At 46.6% G+C, this 19,887-nt stretch overlaps 1 protein-coding gene across 3 annotated transcripts in view; it reads left to right on the top strand.

Moving 5' to 3' along the window:
* The first annotated feature begins 18,156 nt into the window (after window positions 1-18,156).
* The window catches only part of ACSL1 (acyl-CoA synthetase long chain family member 1), a 29,151-nt gene continuing 27,420 nt past the window's right edge, over window positions 18,157-19,887 (top strand). The window contains exon 1 of one of the 3 annotated variants that reach the window (XM_088524639.1): window positions 18,157-18,383. In XM_088524639.1, the coding sequence (XP_088380765.1) occupies window positions 18,189-18,383 (195 nt within the window). In that variant the 5' untranslated portion in view covers window positions 18,157-18,188. The remainder of the gene's footprint in view (window positions 18,384-19,887) is intronic. The other 2 variants (XM_088524641.1, XM_088524640.1) reach the window with 2 other exon arrangements.

Here is a 19,887-nt window from a genome sequence, read left to right as displayed (position 1 = left end):
TCTACCCCAAATGTGTGGTCAGCAAATGCTCTTGTAATGGAAACTGCAACTTTAACTCCAGCAGTACTGCAGCCACACAGGTGAGGTGGGAATGGGAGTGCAGTGTTGTGTTCTTGTCACCTATGTGACCAGGCAAACAGACCCTGTTTCTGCATGACCTTGGGGTGAGCGTTGCCATCTGTTGCCCTTTTTACACAAAAGCGATGTGTGCCAGCAAGCAAGAGCTGGTACTGCCCTCTCCACAGGGAAGCAAACAGGGCCAGGGAAGGCTCCGAGGGGCCTGGCAGAGCAGGCAGTTTGGGAGCACCACAAACGCGTGCGACTGACGCAGGAGCCCTGTTCTTCACATGTGGTCATCACTGGTGGGAGCGCTTGGCTGCTGGCTTTCCAAACGTCACCTCAGGGGTGGCTGCGGCCAGTAGTCTTTGCTTCCTTCACCCACTCCTTTGGTCTCTCACTTTCTTATCCCCTGACTGTTTCTCCCTTGAGCCAGGGAAATTATATATGTGCTGCACTGGCCTTCTGAGAAATATATCCAAAGAGTGACCCAGCTTCTGCCTGGCTGTCTATTTTCAGAGGTACTACACAACTCTGCCATGAACAAGTTTTAGCTTTTAAAAACAATGATTTTTCTGGGTTGTGTGGTAGCAACTGGAGCTTCTGGAGTTTGTTGGTGAATCCTGCTTCTGCTTCCTAATTGAAACCGTGGAATTTGATAGAGACAAGAGCCATCATCCTTGCTCCTTCTTACAATAAACAAAGACTTTTTTATCTTATGATACTTAAGTATCATAAAATGGAAAAAGTTTCTTAGTATAGAGAAAATCTAGGTAACATTTTGAGGTGATGCTATGCAACCTAATCAAGAGGAATAAAAGATCACTGTGAGGAAAACAGAGAAACAGAGATTGAAGAAAAAAAAAAAAAAGGTTGCTAAGAAATAAAAGAATAAGTAAAATAACCAAGTTATTTTACTAACCAAGGAACTGGGGCGCTGGTGGAGAAGGAAGCAAGCCTCAAGTAGGACAGTGGTGAGGACCAGGGAAGCTCCACGTCGGAAGTGTGTGACTTGGTCACTTGTGCTGTTTGGAAGTGGCAACATGGAAACTTCATTTCAAAAACCTGTTCAATGGCCCTTCTAAGTCCTGCTTGGGTCCATGCACTATGCCAAACTTCATGGGATCCGGTGCTTTACTGGCAACAACACTGCCAGTAATTAGTTGTTTCTGTAGGTAGCCAACGGGATATGTGCTCAACATGTTAATTTGATTGATCGTGGTTTATGAGGAACTAGCCAAACCGAAATATGCTTATTTTCTGCTTGTTAATAATATTTTACCAAGAAAAATGCGTATTTAACCTATTTTTCATGCCTGTTCCCTGTGCAGGGAGCTCTGAATAGGGAGATTTGTTAGTCAAACGCCAGGCCAGTTTCTTTTACTGTGCACGGGGCTCGGTGAATCATACCAGCAGGGTGAGGAGGGTGGGCTTGTTTCCACCCACTTCAAGAGGCAATCCGTACATGTAATTTATGATGAAGGGCAAGAGACAAGATGTTCCTTTAATCCCTGAATATTGGCTTTTATTCCAAGCAAAAAGTAGCTTGCTTACACCCCATGAAAACAGTCCACAGCAAGGTACATCGTTGGTGTGCTGATCTTATCAGCATTCACAAGTCTTTTGTTAAAAACGGTCTCAAAGCTTATCTTCCACCAGCATTAACCTGTGTGGTGGCTCTAACTGTCCTTCTTTCTAAACACAAACTTACAGTTTCAGTTCACTGCTCTAGCAGGAAGGAGTATAAGCTAAACCTGAGCTATTGCAGCTGCCAGCATGAGCGTGTTGGGCTTAATCTTCCCTTCCCACAGTTCTTAAGGGCTGGGACAGGGCAACCAGTCTTTCCGCACCGGTGTGGGCGAGCTCGGTGCAACTGGTTTCCTTCATGTGAGAACTGCAAGGAATTTTTCAGAAGTCCCTGCTCGCTCGTGTGTGGTGCTGTGCCAGCTGAGGTGTAGCAGCCGAGGATATTCTTGTAGAAAATGGGCAAAATGATAAAATTCCATGTCATTTTACAATTGGTGCCTTACATAGGTGACTCTCATGAGTCTTGTCCCTGTGGGGAAGCAATGTAGCTGCTAATCTGCAAGGCCTGCTGTCCCGCCAGCTCACACCAGCATTTGCAGGCTTCTTGTTTGGCTTCTGGATGTGTATAGACGAGATATAAGGCCCTGCTTCCAAAACCTCAGTCTTGTTTGCATGCATCATTTAATTACTGTCTCATGTATGTTACTTGCCGATGGTAATGACAGGATGTATACGTGTATTTGAGTATACGCGGATGTTTTCTAAGAATGGAGGTTTGCTGAAATCTTTTTTTTAATGTCAGGCACTAATATAAAATAAGTTGGGAAAATGCACTATTGGCTGGCAGGTTTGGGGAAGTGTGAAGTTAACCTTAGAAATCCCTTAAAAGCAGATATTTCCTTCCATGACATGAGGCTCCTGGGCCTGAGCTTGAACTTGTGCCACGATACTCAGTTTTGAGTGGAGTTTTGGATATGCGAAGAATGTGAAAACATGCTGTACACATGGAGGTCATTGCTAGCAAATGCTCCCAGTATGCTGTAGCCTTGCACTATTTTGGGTACTGCTGTTAGTTTTTGTTTTAGACATATTCTGGTGAACTGTAAGCTGTACCAAACAAAATATTTTACTCCTTTTGTCAGACACAAAACAGCGTATGTTTCAACAGAAGATAAAGTGTTTTATTTCTTATCACAGATACTTCATTACTCAGTTGGAGTTTAAACATAATAAATACTTAACTTCTGGATCTCCTTTCACTGATTATGTCTGTGTAATATTTTACTGAATGTCCAGCTAAGCATGCTGAACATGGTCAATTTGCCTGTTTCCCTGAGGTAGCTTTATACTCTGCAGTGTCAGTTCTCCAGTAGCTTTTGGCAGTAAAGAATGCAACCTTTTATCTTTCCTATGTGATGCCATGAGCTGACCCTCCTGCAGAAAAGTGTTCTGAGGAACAGTGACTGGCAAAAGTCAACAGATGAGCGTGCTCGACTTGTTTGTACTACTCGGGCAAAACATCCGTATGTCTGTGGGTTTGTATAAAAGACTCTCAAATTTGAAAGGCTTCGTGCTGATTGCTCATATGAGGCTAGTAGTAAACTTGCCCGATGATCTACTTGTTTCACGTGGCTGAATATTCAAGTTTCTTTAGGTACAGCATGCTGGAGGAAGAGGGGGGAAATGTATCATGTATACCAAGTTCAGAGTAGGAAACAGGACTTCTGGCAAATGAGCTGGCTTTAGTTAGTACAGTTTAATCTGGCTGTTGTCTTTCTGCTGGTTTTTCCAGTCTTATGTCATTATGCAAGTACCTTGTCATTTAAGAAAATAACATTCTACCAGCCTGACATAAGTGGGCTGAATCAGTTATGGGCAGGATGTCTTCTTCCTGCTTGGACTGAATACTATTTTAAGGAGATTTTTTTTTTATCTCCATGTTTTCTGGAATTCAAACTGACACTGTAGCGCTGTGGAAATAGCAACTCTTATGTTCTGAGTGTAAACTAAAAGGAGGCTTTGCCCTTTCATGCAACAAAACCAGAAAAGAAAAAAAAAAAAAAAAAAACTGCAAACCCAACATAGTAGGAGTATGTTATACAGATATGTCTGCTATTTTTAAGCTGGCTTTCTCATTTTGTTTATATTTTTTTCTACTTTTTTTTCTATTTTTTTTTTAAAAAAAGTCCTCCCTAAAATTCTCACATGCGTATGCAGACACATGTAAGCACATGCAGATACATATATAGATCATTTCTCTTTTCAGTTTTGCAGTAGAATTTTTGGTAAGGGTTCATTTTTTCTGTTTCCGTGTACTGAGGATTTCCTATGAATTTTGCCTTCCTGTTTAGGTATATCACTGTTTAGAAGATCTGCATTTCATGGAGCTCATTAAATTCATGATTTCCTTTCTTATCTCTTCCTAAGTTGAAGAACTATTATAATGAATGTGACCAAAGCAGAGTTCAGGCCCGTTCTTTGTTAGCCTTATCCAGAACTCTGCCTGTACAGCTCATTTGCGACATCAATCTGGGTACCAGCTAAATCAATTTGTGTCTCTTGCCATTGAGAGGTTTGCTTTTGAGCATGATATAGTATGTTCCTTCTTGAGATAAAAAGGTACATATAGAGCAAAATAAAACTAAAACAAAAGCATTAAGAAAAAGGATGAAGTTGTATCAGAAGAACCAGTTAGTCTGTTGCAAATCTACTGTATTTTATTCTAGGTTCTTCTTCACACAGTAGCTTCCCCCACACCTCAAATCTAGCTGTCCTGTAATCTCAGGAAAAAAAGTAGTTCCCATTTCCCTGTTTTTTCCCCAATGGGCATATCTAATTGCGATGTGTATCCCCAGAAACACATGGAGGATGGAGGCCCATGGGTGTTGTTGTCAGGGCTGCGTGGTCACCAAAAGACTTTAGTGGCCCTGACCCCACACTGGGGCTGCCCAGGGACCTGGGTGCTCCATTCAGGCTCAGGCCTGGGCACCCAGAGCTCAGCAGAGGTGTCACAGGTGCTGCTGCACCCAATCCTGAGCCCTGCTGTCCCACTGTCCTGCCGTGTTTTCCTGGGTGGATAATGAGCTGCGTTGTAGGCAGCTTGTCTCCAGCCCAGTCTCCTGGCTGAGGCCTGGACCTACATCCCGTCAGGACTTATCCTTTTCTTGAGAGTTAAAAAACTCTCCCACAACTGCACAATGGAAAATATTCCATTCAGTTTTCTGCTAACGAGAGGGTTGAAAAGACATAAGTAACTATGTCTGCCCTAGGGATCCTGCAGCTCTTATTTTTTAATTGCGGCATACACTATACATTTTAAAAGTGCTTCTCTACAAAACATGTCTTTGTTTTTTTTCTTCTCTTGAGATTCTAAGCAAGTGTAAGCAGATGCAGTTACAGTACAGCAGAAGGCTAGACAGTTTGTTTGGGGTGAAGTATGATACACTTGGGATGGCTCTCAGAGAGGAGAGACTTGATTCAGTACAGTGGTGTGCATGCCTCATAAATCAAAGTGAGAAGAATAAAGCTGAGTGATAGTCTGGCAGGTGCTTAATTTCATTCAGCAATGATAGCTAATCTACATAATGATAATTCAATAGCAGTGTTACTGGGAAGACTAAATGCTTGTATTGAAAACTCTAAAGTACCTACACATTCCTGAGGTAGAAATTGCCTCTTTTGGATACTTCCTATTAACAGGATAATCTTCCTGTTAACATAATGGCCCTATTGAAAAGAGGTTCTCAGAAGACTAGGTTTCCTTTCAAGTTTTGCCTCCTCCAAGCTCAAGAAGGGCTCTGAGAGGCCTGTGTGGATGAACAAGGAGCTCCTGACAAAACTCAAGCATAGAAAAGGAAGTGTACGAGAGGTGGAAGTAGGGACAAGTGACCAAAGCAAAATATAGAGATGCAGGGATGGGGTTAAGAAAGACAGCATCCAGCTGGAGTTGGATCTGGCAAGGGACATGAAGGGCAACACAAAAGACTTGTACACAGCAAAATGAAGACAAGGAAAATGTGGGCTCACTGTTGCATGGGACAGAGAACCTGGTGATGGGGAAGTCATGTCTGACCAACCTGGTAGCCTTCTCTAATGAGATGACCAGCTTGGTCGTTGAGGGGAGAGCAATGGATGTTGCTTATCTTGACTTCAGGAAGGCTTTGACACTGCCTCATAACATTCTCGTAGACAAGCTGACGGACTACAGGCTAGATAAATGGTCAGTGAGGGGGGTTGAAAGCTGGCACATTTGCTAGGCTCAAGGTCTTGTGATCAGCAGCCCAAAGTGCAGCAGGCTGGTGAGGTACCCCAAGGATTGGTACAGGGGCAAATACTGTTTAATATCTTCATTCCTGGATGAACGGACAGGATGCATCATGAGCAAGTTCTCAGATGGGAGGAGTGGCTGATAGACCTGACGGCTACACTGCCATTCAGAGGAACCTCCATGGGCTAGAGAAATGGGCAGACAGGAACTTCATGAAGTTCAACACAGGAAAGTACTGAGTCCTGCAGATGGGGAGGAATAAGCCCAGTCACCAGTACATGCTGGGGGCTAATCCGCTAGAAAGCAGCTCTGAAGAGGAGGAGCTGGGCATGCTGGCGGGCAAGTTGACCATGAGCTAGCAACGTGCCCTTGGGCCAAAGAAGGGCAACGGTGTCTTGAGCAGCGTTAGGGAGCCCAATATTAGGGAGAACGTGGCCAGCAGATGAAGTCGTGGGAGATGATCCTTCCCCTCTGTTCAGCCTTGCTGAAGCCACCTCTGGAGTCCCCAGTGCAAGAGAGACATGGAGATATTGGAGTGAGGCCAGCAAAGAGCCACAAAGATGATTAAGGACTAATGAGGAGGGGCTGAGAGAGCTGAGAGTGTTTAGCTAGGAGAAGAAAAGGCTTGGGAGGTGGGTATTGATGTGTATAAATACCTGATGGGGAGTGGGGTAAGGAGGATGGAGGTGGATTATTCTCAGTGGTGCCTAGTGACAGGATGGGAGGCAACGGGCACAAACTGAATCACAAGATATCTCATCTGAATATAAGAAGATGCCTTTTTTTTTTTTTTTTTAAACTGTGTGGGTGGTTGAACACTGGAACAGGTTGTCCAGAGAGGTCATGGAGTCTGCATCCTTGGAGATGATCAAAACTTGGATGTGTTCTAGGTGACCCTCCTTGAGCAGGGTTGGATTCTGCATCTGGACAATCTCCAGAGGTCCTTTACAGCGTCAATGATTCTCTGATGCTGACATTGCATGTGCAATGCAGCATCAGGAAGCCAGAATCTGCTTTGGGCTCTCATTCTCTCTCTGTCTTTTCTTTTTCTTAAGCCTGCTTACTTATTTTACTTACCCAATGTACTTAATGAGAGCAGGTTTCTGAAGTGAAATAGGTTTAGAACTTATTTGTCCTGTATGCAACTAAAAAGAATTGATGATGTCTCCAGTATAATTAAACATGTATAATTAAACAGTTGCTTAAGGGTCCCAGATAACCCTGATCCACAGGAGCCAGTGTTTTTACTGGCTTTTGCAGTTAAGATAGTAGAGCATCGTCACTACAGGTCCGTTTACAGCTCCTCCTTCCCTATCTTCTATATGTTTTTCTAAGTAACTTGGTTGAGCCTAGGTCCCCCGTCTCTTCTGATCTGGGTAAAGCCAATTTCAGAGAATAACATGATCCCTAGGTGTATAATTAGGCAAATGCAAAGTAGGAATGGCGAGGGGATACCTGGCAGTGGTGAGATGCATATTCAAATATTACCTAGCTGAGAGGTTTGCACTTTCACGTTGATGACAGGACTCCCAAAAGGTGCATCCAAATGAGTCGTGCACTCTTTAGAAATGCTCCATCTGGTAGGAGATGAGAAAGTCCTTCTGCTCAGGTTTCTCTGGGAAGGGACTAAAACTGTGATTTGTGGCCTTTGGGAACCCAGATGTGGAAAGGAATCCTGATAACAAAGACTTATTTAGCAGAGCAAACAAACACATAATGAGTTCTGGGTGTTGGCAGATGGAAGCTACATGCGCTCAGAAGAGGAACTGAAGCGCTGGTGCCTGACAGGGGGTTTGTCTACATCTCTTGCTGCATTCAGCCCAAACCAGGGATGAATGCAGAAATCGCTTGACAAATTGTGGCCATGCCAACATGAGCATGAAGCGTGGTGCGGTAGGAACAACTGGGCAGAGTGAAGCTGTTGTGGAGTAGGTGGTGTCCGCAGTGGCTGCGCTTTGGGGCCAGTGCAGCTGTGCCATGAACACGGTGTCCTCAGCAGCTGCCATGCGCTTGGGGCACTCCTGATGGCAGGATCCAGCTCCCTTTATGAGAAAGGAATTGAGTTGCGTTTTGAGGCACTCCACAATGCGAACCTACCTACGTGCGGTTCAGTGGCACTTTCTGTGAGCGAAAAAATGAGTAGTTCCTAGTTTCCTTTGTTAAAAACTCTGTTGTGCAGGAAGTCCCCAGACTGGAATACTCCAGGGTAATCTGAAGTATGAGGATACACTGGGTCTGTGTCTGTGTCTGTGTGAGGGAGAAGCCCTCTGACAATTTAATAAATCACACATACATATACGTGCATGTAACCTAGACAGTAACCGTGAAACCCAGGACACTGATAACGGTGCAGTGCAGAGTGTCCAATATGTGGAACTTTGAAATTTGGGTTGATGATTTACAGCTAGAATGGGATGTATACAGCCAAAACAGAACAAACCAAGATAACTCTCTGAGGGCAGAGATCATTTAAGTGATCCCGAGTTCCTCTGTTCAATCAGAATGCACCTCAAATCTGTGTTTCCCTCACAAACAAAATTCAGTGCTCGTTACGAGGTGCTTCTTTTTCCAGTGCATTAAAGGTTCCTCATCCTTCTGGAATGCTCTCAAACTGAAGCCCTGATCTTTTTATCATATTTATACCAGGTGCAGGTGCCTTTTGCAAAGCCGTAAGAAAAACTTCCCTTACGCGTCGCTGTCTCCCTGGGAGCCTGAGGAGAGGCACCCTCTGGTGAGCACCCTGCTCGCCTTGTTTTGCTTCTGCTCCCCGCGACGCCGGTGCCCGCGCACGCAGCGCAGCCTGCAGCCGCGGTGCCCGCACACGCGGTGCGGTGCGGTGCGGTGCGGTGCAGCACGTGGCTGGCAAGGCCGCTTCTCGCCCAGGCGGGCAGCGCGGCCCGAGGTGCCCCTCAACGCTGCCTGCCGTTGCCGGGGCGTGCCGTGAAAGGAAATACCCTTCAGTATTTCCAGATATTGACATATCTATCGGAAGAAGCACAAGGCCCCCAGCGGCAGGATGGCTGCCCGCAGGCTCTCGGGCGACAGCTCTTAAACCCCTGAAGGGAGCCGGAGTGTCCGCGCTCCATGAGGGGAGGCGGCCGGGGGCGGCGCCGGGGCCTTCCCGGCGGGCCGGGCCGGGGCAGGGACCGGGACCGGGACAGGGGCGGGCCGGGGGCGGTGGAGGGGCGGGCTCGGGCGCCGCTTAAATATCGCGGCGGTGGCGGCGCCGCGCACAGCGCCTCGCTCGTCGCGCCGGGAGGTGAGCGGGGCTTGGGGCGCCGCCGCTGCAGCCCGCGGCGCCGGGGGGAGAGGCCGCCGCGCGGGACGGGCCCGGGGCTGCGGCGGCCGCGGAGCGGGGGGCGCCGCTCGCCGCGAAGGGCGGCGCGGCCGCGGCGGCTGCTGCAGGGCCTGCGCGGGCGCTGTCACCGCGGCGCCCGCTCCTTGTTCCTTCCTTCCTTCCTTCCCTCCGCTGCTTCCTGCCTCCACCGCGCGGCCCGGTCGCGCTCCGCGTGCCCGCGGCCCTGCGCCGCGCGGGGTCCCTCCGCAGCAGGGCTTTGCGGCGGCCCGGCCCGGGCGGGCACAGCAGCCGTAGCGGGGCCGCCGCCCGCGGGCCCGGGGCTGAGCAGCGGCCGAGCTGCGCGGCGGCGTCAGCAGCGCCCGCCCGGGCGGGCGGCCCCGCGCCCCGCTTCGCCCCTGCGCTGGGGACGGGCTGCGCGGGGCTGGGAAACGCAGCGTTAGCCGCGGCGCCTTGTTTGTCTCCAGCGGGGTTTGCCCTGGCTGTTATGCACATGCATGAAGCATCTGCTTTGTTTTTTTGTTTTGTCTTTATGCTGCTGGGAGCGTGTACTGCAATGTAGCATGAGGTAAATTGCTCTTAAAAAGACGGTTGAGTGACTTCGGCTTTTTGGGCTTTATTTCTGGTGTTAGATTGGACTTCCTGTGCTGCAGTATAGAGATTTACCGGTTTCAGCAGTGCTGTTGTTCTAAGGCGCATACGTTTCTTTTTCCTGTTGAACAGGAATTACAACACTTAACGCCTTCTGATTTTCTGAAGGGCAAGTCTGTGGGCTGTCTGGGGTATTGCAGAAGCACCTTTGGACCTGTAAGTTCATCTAAACACATCTATTTGTTGGGTTAGAGTCCAAGATATGCTGGTCAGACCCTGTGATAGGAGAGAGGGGCATCTAAAGTAATGTGGAGCTCTGTGGTTTTGGAACTGTACCTGCGTGGGGACTGAGCCATGTATTCATTAACAGGTTGTCCGTATTGCTCCACAGGGGTTAGGGCTCGCAGATTATGCAGGAACTTTTGGATGCAAGGCAGTGTGGACTTCACAGAAATATGTATTTTTCCCTTTATCAGCAATAACTCTATGGGTTGCCCAGAAAACTACTACTTATGTTAAACAAACACAGCAAATGCTGCGTGGAGCTATACTGTTATTGGCTGATTCCTTTAAATCCAAAGATGCCTTTCTTGCTTGTATTGGAATATGAAAATATCCGAGAAGGGCTCTTCGAGAACCTAAAGCCCATTGTAGTTACAAATAGTTGTTGTGTGTAGCATACTTGATTCAAGGTCCTCAGCAAATGGCCTTAGTCTATTCTGAGAACTGCAGTGAATATATTGAATGTAAAACAACTTCTAAATTTGGAAGATACTCTTTAACAGCTACCAATCAGCCAACGGCAGGTGGGAAGTAGGTCATCAATTCTTGAGAAGCAAACCACCCCCCCAGCAGCCTTTAGCTTCAAGGGCAAATACAAGGTTGATATCGGTGAAAAGAAACACTAGTAATTCAAAAGGCAAGGGGAAAAAAACTCTTTTTAGTAGTTATATGGGTAGGTAACTGCTGTTTCTTTGAGTAGAGCCCTTTCCTACCTGACCAGAAATTAATACTACGTTGGATTTTGAAGGAGACAGAGGTGGGTTATACCTTCTGTCTCCTGAGTATGTTAGTCATGAGTGGAGAACAATAAACTGTTTCTGTTCTTTCTTGCCCACCAAGAGAACCATAGGACTTTTCCTTAGTTTCAAGAATACAATTGACTGAAACAGGCTCAATATGGGCTAATAGGATCAAATTTTTCAGAAGTGCAGCTGTGGAGGGAGCTTTTGGCTGGAGGAGAGAGAGTGCCTGATTAAATCAAGGACTTTTGATAGAATAAGGAAGCCAATCTCTGCGTGACAGATGACTTCCAAGTAGTGCCGACTTATTCTACAGGTCAAAATACACTGGTTATGTTTAACTTACAAAGATATTCAGAGCTAGCTCCACAAAAATCCTCACAAATGGGAGTGGAGGTCGCCTGCCCACTGACGGAAGGTATCGCACGGGAGTTTACTGTGTTGTTGGGAAAGGAAGCGTTGCTGTGTGACCTTTAAAGGCGGTCGTATGAAACTTGGCTACTGGTGAAGGGGTTTGCGCTTCTGCAGACCTGTCCAGTGTAAAGCTAGGACACCTGATAACACAAAGGCTTCTGGTCTCCCTTGCTGCCCTTCATTTCATGCTGGGAGTTTGTTGATCTTCAAATGACAGAATATGATACTAAAACACTTTGATTTAAAGCTCCTAGTAGCACTGATGCCCTGTTCACCGTTGTCTGAAAAAGACTTGTATAATTTTGCAGAGTCTTTCTATAGCTGGACCACTCTTGTTAAAGGCTTATAGCAGAAGTGCACGGTGCTCTCCTGTGCAACAGGCTGTTTGTGGTAAAAGACTCCTGGCTTTTTGTATGAATTATAGTTCTAAAGTCTAGATCTTGCAAGCATTTTAGTTTGATAGTGCATGTGCTTTGCTTCAAAAAACTAGCATTTGCTTTTGGATTCATTACTAGACTAGTGTGGAAAAATTAGTTTCCTATGAAAGCTGGAAGAAAAGAAGTGATGCCTTAATACCTGAAGTCAAGTAGCTGTTTGGTTTCTCTTTCTGTTGCTTTTGTTGCTGGTCACTGTCAGTGAATCAGTCACTTATAGTAAGTACTGACTGATCTATCTGGTGTCCTGGTGTTGTGCATTGCGTATCTTAGCTTTTTATTTCCTTCTGAGGATTTGGAATGTAAACACTGCCCTGCGTGATGCAACCTTGCTTAAATGTGCCTGACCTAGTTGCCCTTCTGCTGGATTTAAGTAAGGGCAACCAACTCATTGCTGCTCAGTCTCAGGTGAGCACTTGCTGCAAGTGTTACCCTGGTGTGCACACTGGCCATTCTGAATAGTAGCGTTTTCCTGGAATGGCTAGAGTGAATACATTACAATCTGTTCAAGCTGTTAATACCACCAGGAAACTGCTGGCTTGTAGCAATTTACCTCTGTAGGGTAATTGCCATCTAAACTGTGTTTGGACTGAGAGATCTTAACACAGGAGTGTCCTAATTGCCCATGTGCCACAGGAGAACCTGACAGCTAAGGGCTGTAGGGCTGTGGTTCTATGGAAATAGTAATTTAGGTTTCCAAATAGGTATTTTAAAGCATCTTTTTCTGTCTTTGAAAAAAGATAAGATTCTTTAGTGATATGTATAGGCATAGATCTAAGAAAGTCTTAAATTGATTATGATCTTAAGAGTTTTAGTGGGATGTACTGATTATCTGCAATATATGATGTTGCCAGTGCACCTGAAAGACTCTTAAGTGCACAAAGGGACACTGAGCTGACTCTTGTCATGTTGCTCAGCTTGTGAACTTAAATAATCTGCAGTGACCTCACTGCTGTGCACTCATGTTACGTGTTGGATATCTTTAAGGGGTGAGAATGAAGGTGTTGCACGTGATCATGAGAGGGTTGCAGTAGACATCTGAGGACAGGACTGCGACTTCCCTTGCAGAGGGGCAGAGCCTAGATGCTGCAGTGTCAGATATAGAGCTCCCTGAGCCTGCAGCAAGAGCCTTAATTTCTTCAGTTGCATCTCAATAAGGTAAATTGCCCAACTGATGGGGATTCACTCTAGCTTGCAGCCAGCTTCCCTTCAGTCCTCTGGCCTGTCCCAAGTGCTGGAGCAGAAGCTGGGTGACCAGAGGCATGACTGCTGCTGAATGCTGGTCATGTTTGCCTGACTGGAGCTGCTGCTGTGGTGTGGCTGAGAAGGGCAAACGATGGATGTCTTCTGGGTGCGGGATGGCTCCTCAATAACAGGCTCTCGGCTCACCTTCACGGGAAAGCAAATGTGGTAGTTCCTGCTGTATAGGAGGATCTGTAGCTCTAAACTCTGGTTGAGGGAGAACCTAGGCCACATAAGGTAAGATGAGAGATTAGGGTGTTTAATTAGGAGGAAGGTGAGGGCAGGGATAAGACCATGCTACAATTCTGCTACTCCTAAATAAAAAATATTTCATTTGCTCAGGAAAAGCCTTTGCAGCCAGATTTACATGTCATGTGTGAAAACCTTCAGCTGCGCAGTGTGAGACGTCTGGTTGTAGAGCTGATGTTATGGGAACCTCAAACCAGGGAATCCCTGGCAAGTCTCAGTTGACCTGTATTCATTTGCAGCATCCCAGTTCTGCCTGTGTTGTCGGTAGTCGCAGGACCTGAGCCAAGTGCCCTTCCTCGACAGGAGAAGAGGTCCTGGGGGGTGTCTTGCATCCCGTGCGGTCAGAGCTGCGTGCTCAAGATGCGGTGTCACAACTGCCAGTCCCTTCCTTCCCCCAGCCGTGCTGTCCTGTTTCCTCCATGGACCTAATGGCTGTCTAGGCATCAAAACAAGAGTTCTCCTAGGTGAGAAGTAGGACCAAAACTCTTCCATACAAATTGTTCTGTGCTAGATCACCTCCCCTAATCTGACTGCGCAACCAGATGAGTGCCTGGCCAACATAAAATGCATTGTGGGAACGCATATCTGGGGTAGGTTGGTCCGATTTAAATCTAATCTTATGGTGCAATTTATAATCATCTTAGGATTGTATGTTTTATTCAGACCAAAGGATTTTTCTTGTCAATAGCCAAAGCTATTTGTTGCACCATCTTTTGTACTCAATAAAGAAGGCAGAATATGATGCTCCCTCTCTTCAGGGGCAAGTGGAAAAGTACTGTGAAGGTCCTGGAGTGCTCTCTAAAGTAACCCATAGCAGTAAAAACCACCAGCTGCAGTGGCCAGTGGTTACTGGGGCAAGCTGAAGGTGTATGGCCGGTCCGTGTCCCGGCATACCACAGGCAAAACATCTAGAGGACTTCAGGCACTGTTACTCAAAGCAAGAGATGGGTAACTTACCTTGTGCCTTTCTTCTGTCCGTAAGGGGCCCTAGCAGTGCTGCATCCTCTCCTTTTAGCCCACGCGGGGACCTTGCCTGTATCACAGGCCGCCTCAGTGCTGGGCCTCGGCTCAGCTGGGTACAAGGGAGGGGATGGAGAGAAGCCGTTGGTTCCAGGGTGCTGTTTTCCTCACGATGCCCAGGCTGACGGCTGCTCTCCTGCTCTCTTCCGTTGCGCCCGGCCCACGTCAGGCTATGGGCAGACAATGGGGAGGCTGCTGCCCTCTAAATAGCCCATTGTGTGCCCGGAGTAGGAGCAGCAAAGAACCGGCGCGTCTTGGCAGCTCGGGTCAGGCCTTGAGATACAGGCCGTGCTGCAAAGAATGAGTCCTGGGTGCTGCAGAGGGAGTGCGTGCGTGCGCGAGTGGAAAGAGCTTTCTTTGTGCGAGTGCTGCAGGACTCGAACTGGAGCGATGAATTCAGAGGGATGCTTTTGCAGGCTGAATATTGGGAACTGCAGTTTCCTCAGGTGTGGCCTCAACAGGTATTTATCTCTGAAGTAGCTCTTCTGTCCTGTTGCCCTTTAAAGCCTCTTTTTCAGGTAGCAAGTGTTGGTTTCCAGCTAAAACCACGCAAGGGTCAATTGGTTGTAGTGGTGAGGAGTAATCTTGAGTTTCTCAAATATTGTCTATTCTGTTCCAGGTTTGTTGCTACATGTAGCAACTTGAGTATCAAAGTATCAAACTTGAGTATCCGTCTTACAGGGAATCTGCTTTTTCTTTAGGTCTCCAGCCCTCACTTCCCCTCAGGTGCTACTTACTGTCTTATATTAGGACTCAGTTTCTCAGCGGAGTATCCGGAGTGTAGATTCCACCTGGATAAGAAGTAATTGCAGTACTTGAGTCTGCAAAAACCATGGTATTACTGCCATTTGAGTCAATTAGCCTTGTTAGACTTGCACAGGTCTCCCTCCTTAAGTGTTAAGTTTCCCATGGCAAAGTAGTTCAAAGTGCTTTTTTTTCCCCAAATGGAAGGTTCATGCTGATATGCAGCAGAAGTGAATAGCTCACTGATCACTTTCTTTAGTCCGCCAATGGTTGAAATGATGGGTGTGGGAAGGTCTTCATGAAACTCCAGAATATGGAGGCCTATAGATAGGGTTTGGGGGTGTCCAGGCGAGAGCAGAGAGTGAGAACCGAAAGGTCTCTCCTAACTGAGCCTGGGTGCCTGCTGGGCCGCTCTGCGTGTCGTGGGTGAGCAGAGCCAGCTGAGTGCAGTGCCCTTGAGGAAAGGAACAGAGAGTTGGATCCTGGATCCCTTCTGAGGGTCTCTAAAGGTGTAAACTGCTCCCCTTCCTCTTGGGGAAGGACCCTGGAGGGCCAGGTGTAGCTGGAGCATGGGCCAAGCAAATGTGGAGGCGGATCAAAGAAGGCCGAGAGACCTCCTGTCTCTTCTGAGGAGTCGCTTGTTTGTAAATGTGACTTTTCTATTGCCTCTGGTTTTCTCTTAGCACGGAGAAGAAGAGTTGATACTGCTTAGCAGGTAGTGCTGAAGCTAGGAATTGCTTGGTGCTGCAGAAAACTTTATTCTACCGCCTTTTTGTGCTGATGAAGCAGATGCAATAAAACATGCTTAAGTGTTTATATCATGGCTTTATCACAGTTATGTAATGTATTTTATTGCCTCTGTTTATGCTGAGTGAGTCTTGATTCTTGTTATAGGTTGTCCTATAAAAGCTGTTCAAGAAAACAACAAGTGCTGGTAGATGAGCTTTTCTCTTTCTACGTAGCCCTAAATCATACCAACTCATTGACTACAATAGGCCCCTTACATGATTGAACTGAACTTATTTAAATTCTTCCTAGCCATAGTAGCTCAACAGTCTTTTGAAACAGTGATTCTCTAATAACACTGCATTCCTCAGTCCTACAGTGCATATGCAGGATGCATCAGGACTAATGCAGAAGGGAGATGAAATATGTGCTGTTTAAAAGTCAGAGGTTGGTTACTGTGTGTCTTGAGGAGGGAAGAGCTAAGCTTGCTCATACCCATTTTATATAATACCTCCCCCCTTCTAGTTTTGTAGCATGATATTATAGTAGCATACTTAAAATAGGCACATTAGTAAAGTATGCTGTAAGAAAGGCTTTTTTATTCTTACTTTCATTCATGTATGTATCTTTAAAACCTGAAGAGATAGGAGCATGATTTTATACCCAGAGAGTGAGAGCATGGCTGTCCTACTATTGAGTGTGTGTATATATGTACATGGAAAGCTACTTATATAGAAATAAAATTTTCCCTGTAAAGGAAAGATGAAAAGATTTATTCCTGACATATTCAGGAGCTCTTCTTTTACCTTGCCCTGCTTCAGCTGAGTTTGTTGCAGGCTTTAGATGCTGTCTGCCATGCACTGCAGCACGGGTGGGTGAAATGAGGCTTCTGGCCCCAGGTGCTGCAGGCTGTACCCTGAGGGCCTGCTGTAAGAGCAAGGGCTGGGGGGCAGGGAGGCTGCGAGGGGGCTGCAGGGCTTTCCAGGGGCCCTTGTGGAGGTGGAACCCAAATCCAGCCTGGCACCCCCTGCACCCTCGTGCCAGCCTGGTGCTTTCCCCTTCTGCTGATGGTGTGAGAACATGGACCCTTTGGACTATTTATATGTATTTTTTTCCACAGTCTGCAGCAAATGCTTGTTCAAACACTGATCGGACTTCTTATGAGCTGGACAACTCTCCTGTTACCCCGTTAAATAACCGATTGCAGCAACGCAGGTTTCAGCAGCGCGCTGCAGGCTCGAGGTATTTACGGAAAGGTGAAGCCTCGGTGTGGCGTGGCCAGCTGCAAAGCCGCGGTGCCTGCAAGCGCCTGGCCGGCCTTCAGCGCCCGCCGCCCACGTCTCACTGCCCGGCGCTCCAGCTATCCAACCCGCCGGCGTTCGCTTCTGAACTAACATCATTGTCCATAGGAAGTGGCTTGACCCATATTTTTCTGGAATAAATAACATGTGGCCCTCGGAGCAAAGGGGCCGCACCACAGCCTAGCGCTGCTGGTTTTTCTTCCCGCCCCGCTGCAGCGCGGATCGGGGGCCGCGCGGTGCCGGGTGTCGCGCGGGGCGGCCGCTCGCTCGCCCGCCCTGCGGCGCCGTGGGGTGATGGCGGCCGCTCGCAATTGGCCCCGCGCGCCGCCCGCCCGCCGCCGCTCACCTCTAACCCAGTGGGCAGGAGCTGCCGCGCTCGGCATGTGACGAACGTCCTGGGAGACCTTGGCTGCGGGGGAGAGCGCCAGCTGAGCGGCCTGCAGGGCTCTTTTCTGTGGCCTGTTCCTGCTGCAGGGTATGCGCGGCAGCTCGCACGGGGGCACTGGCGATGAGGAGGCTCCTCCTGGCTCTTTTTTCCTTTTTGTCTTCCTTGCAAAGATGACAAAACGCGTTTTCCATGCTTGTTTATATTGCTGTGTGTTGCTGCGTGTTTTTATTCCGCTTTATGACCGAAGATGAACTGTTGGTGTCAAGCTGGGAGAAACAGGAAGGTAGCTGATGTAGCGATGCTATGGAAAGGTGTCAGCTGCGAAGGCAGCCTGCCGCGATGCGCTCTCTGGGCATGATTGAAGGGGGAGCACAGAAGACTGAGAGATTATTTTATTGGATATAAGAGATGAAAAATCCTGCTCATTAATACGCTATTGTAGAATTAGGAAATGCTTGTGGTGCAATCCCGTTGCCTTAATGCAAGGAAACTGTTGTGTCTCTCATAGCTCTTCCCTCCCTTTCTTGTTCAGTGTAGCTACTCTACAAGGAACTATTTTACATGTCAGATGCTGTTTATTAAAAAATAAGGCAAAAGTCCCATTAAGATGCAGTGTGTGTTAAAGCAGTATTTAAAACCTGAAGAAACTGCCTCCTTTCAGTCCCAGCATTTTTCTAGAGCTAGTAATTGCTTACTATTTAATTGCATTGTGGATGTCTGAAGCTATTGCCTACTTGATTTCAGGGAAAAAAAAAAACTGATAATAGGAAGCTAGAAGAAGGAACGTGTTGGTTTCCCACAGCAACAGTGAATGAAAAGGGATTTTTAAATCTTTATATATGTGACCTTTTTTTTCCCCCCCGGTCTTATTTCAACAGAATCCAGCATCAGGACAAGCACCATAAGCTACAATGCAAGCACACGAGCTGTTCAGAAGTCTGCGAATGCCAGAGCTTGGGGATGTCAGGCAGTACGTGCGCACCCTTCCAACAAACACGCTGATGGGCTTCGGTGCTTTTGCAGCTCTCACTACCTACTGGTATGCAACAAGACCTAAAGCTCTAAAACCACCATGTGATTTAGCAATGCAGTCTGTGGAAGTAGAGGTAAGTGTTGCTTTGCTGCTGTCATTCATCATACTTTGAAGCTCAGAGATTGAGAGGGAACAACTCTTAGAGTGTTTCTAACCTTGTGGTGTGATGGACTCTATGTTTCAGGGTGAGCACTTCTGTGAAATCTGTCTCGAACTTGTGTCTTGGCTTTCTGAATTCCTTCTCTGCTCTGAAGATGAAGGTCATTGAGGTGGTAGCTAGTATGGGAGAAACAGCCCTTGTTCTGGGAAAACTGAACCCCTCATCCAAGTGATGGGAAACATGCGCGTGTTGGAGGAGACCTGAGGTAGCTTTTCCTCCTTAGCCCCGTGGTTAGGTGATGACATATTAAGTTAGTTTTTGGAGTTGGATTATGCAAGCTGGAGTATGTAAATTAGGCTAAAACTCTTCTGCTATAATATTTAGCTCACAGTTGACAGATGAGACTTCTATATCAGGTTACAAGCAAGAAGAGGGCAGTCACTGTCCTGAAATGATCTGTGGAAAGATGCAGTAGTCCTGGAAAGAGATCTCAATCATAGACTAAGCTGAACTCAAAGCAGCTACCTCCTGAGCTCCGGATATGGTAGCTTAACTTTTGTCCTATGATTTTTGTACTGTAGAGACAGCGTTGCAGTTGGATGATAGTTATTTTAATAAGGAAGATAAGAAAACTCACTGGGAGAAACTGTGGCTTAGAAGCTATTATAGGCAATCACTAGAGGTTTTTGAGCAGGTTTTATCAATTCTCTTGTTTACTACAGAGTAAGAATCATACTGTTTTGGTTCCTTTAAAAGTGCTTCAGCGCAAAACACTTCAGGGTTCATCACATGTTTCGATTTTCCAGAAGGAAGGAGACAGGCTTGAATAGCTGTAATCTTCAAGGGAAGATGCTTATAAAATGTAGGAATGTAAGGGTGATAACTTCTTTCCGTGTCATGGATTAGCTGAATCATGGCTTCTTCTAACAGCTCCTTCAAAGGAAAAGGATTAGAGGAATCCTGCGTTACTGTTGATGATCACTGTAGTGCATTTGTTCTGGTGTTCTTGCAACTGAAGCTTCCCATTACCACAGATAATTATATAGAGACAAACCACATCTACTTCTCCTAAATCAATGCAATGAGGCATAAAATAAAAATGATTTTAATGTCACATTAGGAGCAGATGTAACTGCAAACTAATGTAAAGAAATATGGTATAGAGCAGTCTGCAATTTCCAGTAGGTAAACTTCTGTAAACTTTAACCAGACGAGACTTGTGTCATAGCCACAAAACAGGCAATTTCTTTGTAATATTTCATGATACTAAAATAGAAGAATAAAGTATTAGCTGGCCACTTTGTTCAAAAGTTTATTTTATTTCTTACCTGAATGGCTTTTCAGTGTGATATATAGTAAGCTCATTGACATCTCAAAGTGCTGCAGAGAACCTGTAGTAAGTAATGGCTTGCTATTAGAATTACACCAAGGGGAAACATAAATGTGATTTGGGGGCTTTTGCACTGAGAGATGGTCA

This window comes from Tinamus guttatus, unplaced genomic scaffold (genome assembly GCF_059628265.1).
Source record: "Tinamus guttatus ecotype Peru unplaced genomic scaffold, ASM5962826v1 Tinamus_guttatus_pri_ptg000213l, whole genome shotgun sequence".
Lineage (NCBI taxonomy): Eukaryota > Metazoa > Chordata > Aves > Tinamiformes > Tinamidae > Tinamus > Tinamus guttatus.
This window is presented reverse-complemented; position numbering and strand designations above follow the sequence as displayed.